The sequence below is a fragment of the Engraulis encrasicolus genome, chromosome 23, assembly GCF_034702125.1.
Source record: "Engraulis encrasicolus isolate BLACKSEA-1 chromosome 23, IST_EnEncr_1.0, whole genome shotgun sequence".
Classification (NCBI taxonomy): Eukaryota; Metazoa; Chordata; class Actinopteri; order Clupeiformes; family Engraulidae; genus Engraulis; species Engraulis encrasicolus.
Genome location: NC_085879.1, coordinates 2,488,767 through 2,496,266, shown reverse-complemented (window position 1 = coordinate 2,496,266; position 7,500 = coordinate 2,488,767). Strand labels below are relative to the sequence as shown.

General features: G+C 45.9%; 1 protein-coding gene across 1 annotated transcript in view; it reads right to left on the bottom strand.

Annotated features, from left to right (window-relative positions):
- The window catches only part of LOC134440676 (connector enhancer of kinase suppressor of ras 2-like), a 113,222-nt gene that overhangs the window by 11,351 nt on the left and 94,371 nt on the right, over positions 1-7,500 (bottom strand). The window contains exons 14-17 of the mRNA XM_063190803.1: positions 5,739-5,776; positions 4,920-4,971; positions 3,535-3,586; positions 1,331-1,503 (exon numbers count right to left, since the gene is read on the bottom strand). Of these exons, the coding sequence (XP_063046873.1) occupies positions 1,331-1,503; positions 3,535-3,586; positions 4,920-4,971; positions 5,739-5,776 (315 nt within the window). The remainder of the gene's footprint in view (positions 1-1,330; positions 1,504-3,534; positions 3,587-4,919; positions 4,972-5,738; positions 5,777-7,500) is intronic.

The window sequence follows — 7,500 nt, the reverse complement described above, 5'->3', positions numbered from 1 at the left end:
GGCAAAGAGAGAGAGAGAGAGAGAGAGAGAGAGAGAGAGAGAGAGAGAGAGAGAGAGAGAGAGAGAGAGAGAGAGAGAGATAGAGACAGAGAGAGAGAGAGAGAGAGAGAAAGAGAGAGAAAGAGAAAGAGAGAGGGGGCAGAGAGAGATGGAGATAGAGACAGAGAGAGAGAGAGAGAGAGAGAGAGAGAGAGAGAGAGAGAGAGGGAGAGAGAGAGCGGAAGGGAGGTGTGTGAGAGAGGAAGAGAGGCTTGGCTGATATTCATGACTCATCTGAGAGCTTCGTCACCATGATCTGATTCCTCTATGATGTCATTGCCCATGACTTGACAAGCCAACTAATATTCTGGCCGTGTCTACAGGGCCCATTCCACATTCCACAGCAGCACAACAAGGGCATTCTAATAGCCCAACAGTGTTACTCCCATAGTGTTGTCTATTCAATACAATCATAATAAGATTTGTTAGTACAAAGTAACACACATACGCGAGCCAATGCATGAACGAACACAGACACACGCACGCACTCACGTAGGCATGCAGGCACGCACGCACACATACACAGGCGCACACACACATACACATGCACACACACACATAGAAACACGCACGCACGCGCACGCACACACACACACACACACACACACACACACACACACACACACACACACACACACACACACACACACACACACACACACACACACACACACACACACACACACACACACACACACACACACACACACACAGAGATCTGAACAGCATGCCAATGTCTATCTAATGCGGTCGGGCGAAGTGATGGTTTTGTTAATTTGCTTTGAATAAACTTTATTTCCGCCGCCACCCCGGGCACTTGCTAGACAGATTACGCTAATAGTGATTAGTCATAGTGCAGCAATGGAATGTTTCAATATTGGCTGAAAAAACGTTACTACCATAGTACTACACTACTACATGACTTTAGTAAAATATTTGAAGAGCTTTGTTAAAAATGACATATCCATGTTGGAATAGTTTGGGTATTTGGGACATTTTTGTTTTGGGCATTACATTGCAAAATGTTATATTCATATATTAAAAAGTATGCTCTCAAAATATTTGAATGGCCAGAATTCACACATAAATGAAAGGATGCCTGAATGTCTGAATCATTTCCAACAATACAATGCAAAAGTCGAAAAATGGCGTTTCAGTCATTTTTTGCAAAGAAGCTCTTCAGCTCTTCATTTCAACTTGGTCATTGTCATGCTGGCCACAACAGACTTAAAACCGGTGCAGTCTCTTCACACATTTTGGGTGAGTCTTTTGCTATGGCTTGTAAGCTTACGTTTTGGTTGGTGTACCAGTACAGGCAGGAGTCCTTGAGAATGAACCAGTATTTTTTCCACTTCTGTGTGAAGTAGCCCTTGGCGTCTTTCTTCTTCCACAGCCAGCCCTCGCAGTCGCCGTGACCCAGGTCCTTGCAGGAGATCCTCCGTCGACTCCCGCTGGTGAGAGAGCCTGGCGGGAAAGACACAGCAAACTGGGTCAAGAAAAGACAAACCTCCTCCTTGCCTTTGAAGAATGTTAACTTGATATGACTAGGCTTTGAGAGTTTACCAACTTCATATCACCTGTGATATTTTCACATTTTTCATATCACCTGTGATATTTTTCTATGGTACTCTACAATTTCTCTCTCTCTCTCTCTCTCTCTCTCTCTCTCTCTCTCTCTCTCTCTCTCTCTCTCTCTCTCTCTCTCTCTCTATTCAATTCAAATTGGTTCAACTCAATTCAATGGGGGTTTTATTGGAATTAGTAGTGTTTGGGTATTCATAGTGCTGCTGCTGTGTGTGTGTGTGCGTGTGCGTGTGCGTGCGTGTGCGTGTGCGTGCGTGCGTGCGTGCGTGCGTGCGTGTATTTATACTAAGTCAAAAGGCCGATAAAACCTATTGTAGATAAGAGTGAGTGACCTTTTGTGCCTGCTAGAAGTCACAGTAAGCCCTCTGCCCTGATCTCACACTGTTTACTCCACCTGAACACCGTCCACAATCCATTAGTGGCATCAACACTTAGTAGGTGCATTTGTGTGCAAATGTATGAGTCAGATTACCATACAGAACCCCCCCAGCCCCCACCTCCCCCCACCCGGAGCTTCATTTAAAACTTCAAGGTCAGCATATGCAATCAGCAGCCACAGTGCATTAACTCTGCTGTGCTCTCTGACGCGTCAAGGACTCGGCACGAAGCAGAGCCGCCGTGGATTATGCCGACCTTGGGGAAATGAGGAGCCCTGGTTTCCTATCGCGCACGGGATCGCCATAATCCACCAGACGTGTCGTGTGTGCCTCGCAGTCACACTGAGCTCTGCATATAGTAGCACCCTATGGTATACGCCACTTTCCTGCCGTTAATTTCTTGCAAATGCTTCATCTAAATTCTGGAAGGCGCCAAGGATGAGGTTTATAGAGAAAGCAGCTCCAGAACAGAACTTTTTGAACCCTCAAGTACTGTCATGTTTAATGGTATTGTCGAGAACCACAACACGAAATAAATTAGGCCAGAGCGTGTGGAAAAAAATAAGTGTTTGTAGCTCATTCCAGAAGTTTGGCTTATCTGTTCTTTTGTTTATAGGACATTTTTAACACTGTAGGTCTCTTATCAAAAAGAGGCTCAAGGGGGCATTGCTGATTCATATACAGTATATCCACACAAGTGAGTAACGGCACGTCTCAAAGCTAGGATATCCATCTTAACCGCACGAATAGACCAGGCGCGATGCGATTCAAGCGACAGAGTGCAGCAGCAAGCGATACGAGCAATTGAGGAGACTAGAGTATGTCCATAGGCAGAAGGCAAAGCATTCAAGCATTCCCATTGGCTGTGGTCACTGACCTCTATACAGTCATTGGCTGTCACGGCTTGTCGCCGAACCGCGTCATAGAAAGTTGAAAGGATTTCAACTTCAAACTGTCGCGCTCGTCGCACAAATCGCTCTAGTCTCCAGAATCGCTTTTGTCGCGCGACTCAATACAAAGTCAATTACTTCCGTCGCTCGCCTCGCTCTTGTCGCGGTAGGTGTATTTCTGCGGTAAGAAGTTGACAGGCAGTTGTTATTCTTTTCCACTAGACATTCAGCCAGTTCTAAGAGCTAGCGCAGGTGAATGGCAATGCCAACTTCTAGGAATTTTGAAAACACGGACTGCTGGTGCTGCACTGTTAACTGTACCTGAACCTTCCTGTGTGTGTGTGTGTGTGTGTGTGTGTGTGTGTGTGTGTGTGTGTGTGTGTGTGTGTGTGTGTGTGTGTGTGTGTGTGTGTGTGTGTGTGTGTGTGTGTGTGTGTGTGTGTGTGTGTGTGTGTGTGTGATCAAGGTCTACATCTACCGAAGTTGGAACGGAACCTGTGCATACCTCTAGAAATCCTCAATAGACCAGATAGACAGGAATATAGCACATGCGTCACAACCAACACTGCAATGCACATGCAATAACTTGCTGTATGGACATTTAAATCTGTAGTGGCTTGAATGAAGATGATAAGTAGGCTCACCTTTACCTCTCTTCTTGGTTTTTGTTCTTAAAGACGTGTAGTGACTGAAAGACTGGAAAGAAAAGGCAGGAAGAGAGAGGAGTTATAACAAGAAATGCTAGTGTGCAAGTTTGGCAGATAATGTAGAGATAACTACTTGTGGTTTTGTGGCTTAATTATCATGCTTCAGGAGGAGAATTACACTTTGCATGTAGTAGGGGAGGTTGTATACACAAAGCCTACTGTACATTGAATGAGACAGCTAACCACACTAATACACACCCACACATAACGACATACTCTCACCGGCCACTACATTAGGAACACCTGTTACAACTGCACATTGAGGCAAATTTCTGATCAGCCAATCACATGGTGGCAACTCAGTGCATTTGTGCATGTGGACATGGTCGAGATGATCTAATGCAGTTCAAACCAAGCATGATAATGGGGAAGAAAGGTTATTTAAATGACTTTGAACATGGCATGGCTGTCAAGCTGAAAGGGCTTGATTTGAGTATTTCAGAAAATACTGATCTACTGGGATTTTCACACACATCCATCTCTAGGGTTTACAAAGAATGATAAGAAAAAGAAAAAAAGCAGTGAGCAGTGATTCTGTGGGCAAAAATGCCTGGTTGATGGCAGCAGTCAGAGGAAAATTGCCAGACTGGTTTGAGCAGATACAAAGGCAACATTTAAGTCAAATAACCACTCATTACAACCGAGGTATGCATAAGAGAATCCCTGATTACACAGCACATCAAATCTTGAGGCAAATGGGCTATAGCAGCTGAAAACCACATTTGGTGCCACTTCTGTCAGCTAAGAACAGGAAAATGAGGCAACAATGTGGACAAGCTCACCATAAATGACACTAGAAGATTAGAAAAATGTTGCCTGGTCTGATGAGTCTTGATATTTACTGCCACACTTAGGTGGAATGGTCAGAATTTGGCGTCAACAACATGAAAACATGGGTCAACCCTGCCTTAGATCAACGTTTCAGGCTGGGGATATAATGGCATAAGGATATTTTCTTAGCACAATTTGGGCCAATTAGTACCAATTTATCTTTGTTGGAATGCCACAGCCTACCCGAGTGTCGTTGAAGGCAGTTCAGGCAGTTCTGAAGGCAAAAGGGGGTCCAACCCAGCACTAGAGAGGTGTCCCTAATGAAGTGGCCGATGAGTGTAAACTCACATGAAAGAGAAGTAAAATCCACCCGGTTCCCAGGATTTGTGTGAGCCTTGCTTAAGGGCACTTTGAAGTGGCATCTAAATTGTGTTGCCATCTCAGCATACACACGGCCACACACAATGTCCCAACTCATGTGTTTCATATGTGTCTGCCTGTTTATGCAACCTATATGTGTTACTGTATGCGGTTTTATGTGTGACACTTACCTTCCTGCCTGATGATCCCTGTCCTTGTCTGTCAACTCCAGTTCCACTGTACCTGCTGAGAGAGAGAGAGAGAGAGAGAGAGAGAGAGAGAGAGAGAGAGAGAGAGAGAGAGAGAGAGAGAGAGGAGAGAGAGAGAGAGAGAGAGAGAGAGAGAAGAGAGAGAGAGAGAGAGAGAGAGAGAGAGAGAGAGAGAGAGAGCGGTGGTGGGGTGGGGGCCGGGGGTTGAGATGAGATAAGAGAGAGACAGAGTCTGTGAAATCACTGTGGTGGATGACTGGCACGCAGTCATCAGCAAAAAGCAAAACAAACCCACGCAATCCTCCGCCGTGGTGGAACGCAGTCAGTCAGATCTGGCCCCCAGGGGGACAATTATATTTCATTATATGGTTACGCTAGCGGCAGACACACACTTAGTCATGCTTCCATGGCACTCGCTGACAACGAGGTGTCAGAAACCTCTAGAAAAATATCCAATGTTGTGATTTCCTCCCCTCCTCGGAGGACGGCGAAAGTTTAAGCAAGGACAAGCGCAGGATTCGAGCGAAGACCGTTTTCCCATAACTCCCAATGCAAATACCATAATTGAATGCCAACTGGTAGTCGAGTTAGCACGAGCTGGAATTCTCTGGAGCACCACGTGGAACATTTAGGTGTGTGTGTGTGTGTGTGTGTGTGTGTGTGTGTGTGTGTGTGTGTGTGTGTGTGTGTGTGTGTGTGTGTGTGTGTGTGTGTGTGTGTGTGTGTGTGTGTGTGTGTGTGTGTGTGTGTGTGTGTGTGTGTGTGTGTGTGACTGCTCTCTTTCTTGAAACCAAAACTTACATGTCTGTTGTTTCAGCACGTAGTGTGTCTCCAGCTCTCTGTTGCTGTAGTGGAAAGAGGGAGAGAGAAGAGAAGAGAAGAGAAGAGAAGAGAAGAGAAGAGAAGAGAAGAGAAGAGAAGAGAAGAGAAGAGAAGAGAAGAGAAGAGAAGAGAAGAGAAGAGAAGAGAAGAGGAGAGAAGAAAAGAAAAGAAAAGAAAAGAAAAGAGAAGTGAAAGGAAGTTAATAAAATATGTCATACTTTTACAGAGATGAAGGGCACAAAACAAGGTCAAGTCTATAATTTTATGTGCCGTTTATGAGAGCTGAGATCTGATGACACCGTACAGAAACTTTACAGCAGCTTGGCTGAGCAGAAAAAGGCATTTTAGTTCCAGCATTCCTGGATGCCTGTAAAACACAGTTTACACGGGAGTCTGTTCTTACTGTCCTTCCATCTGCAGCAAGCTGTTAGTGCAAAAGGGTTGTTTTCAAATGCGAGGACGTTTTTCCTCACACGCACGCACGCACGCACGCACGCACGCACAAAATGTTGATGCATTTTTTTTTTACTCCATTTGTCGCTTTTGGCTCCTCTGCATTTTTGGGTGGTTCACCTGGTGTTTCCCTGGCACGACAACAGTTGGAGACAGGGGCAGACTTTCCATAAGGCAAACCTAGGCAATTGCCTAGGGCCCCGACCAAATCTGCCCTCCATAAGGGCTCTCAACTGTTACACCAGTCGCAATAAATACACAAAAAAGTAAGCTTGATCCTAATTTGTCACTTGTGTAAAGTAATCGAAGATAAATATGATACAAAACACTAAAATAGCTCGCTACTCCCATGCCACTATGTTTATATTTCGCCTAGGGCCCCAAAATGGCTAGATGCGTCCCTGGATGGGTATTTAATTTGACATATTTCAAGCAGGTATGAGGCAGGGTGATAAAACGGAGTGAGTGGAGGTTGGATGAAAGGCAAACAAGGAGGGAGGGATGACAAAGGGAGAGGAGAGAGAGAGAGAGAGAGCGACGTCACAGTGGCCTTATTGCAAATCCCATTCATCATCATCAGTGCGCATAATCTACTTCGGCTCCATCGCTGACTATCGCCTCTGTCTGCCTCAACACAATGCAATGAAAAGGATTTGATAGGGTGCCTGTCTTCAGTTCATTGCCTCCAGTGAAAATGGTTTCCCCTTCTTTCCTGCTTCCTCTCTCTCACTCTCTGTCCTTTTCTCTTTTCATTTGTTTCTCTCTCATTTTCCTTGCCTGCTTCCACTCTACATGTGTCTCTCCATTTCTCTCTCCCTTCTCTCAGTCCCTCCCACTCTCTCCCTTCTCTCTCTCTCTCTCTCTCTCTCTCTCTCTCTCTCTCTCTCTCTCCCTTCTCTCAGTCCCTCTCACTCTCACTCTCTCCCTTCTCTCTCTCTCTCTCTCTCTCTCTCTCTCTCCGTTCTCTCAGTCCCTCTCACTCTCTCCCCTCTCTCTCTCTCTCTCTCTCTCTCTCTCTCTCTCTCTCTCTCTCAGCCAGGAAGCGAGCGAGAGAAAGTGTGTGTGCACCATCCGTCCTCTGCTGCTGCCTGGACCTGTGTGATCTGATAGACTCCAGAGACAGGTATCAGGGCCCTCGTTAGCAGAGCCAGAGGGGGAGCGGCTTATGGTTGTTAGGGGCCCGCTGTGAAGTTACCCGGAGACATGGACAGAGTCTGAAGGGCCCGTCAAGCCGGATGAACACAGAGTGGGCCTACAGTAGCTGGAGTTTATGCAAATGAGGAACCCA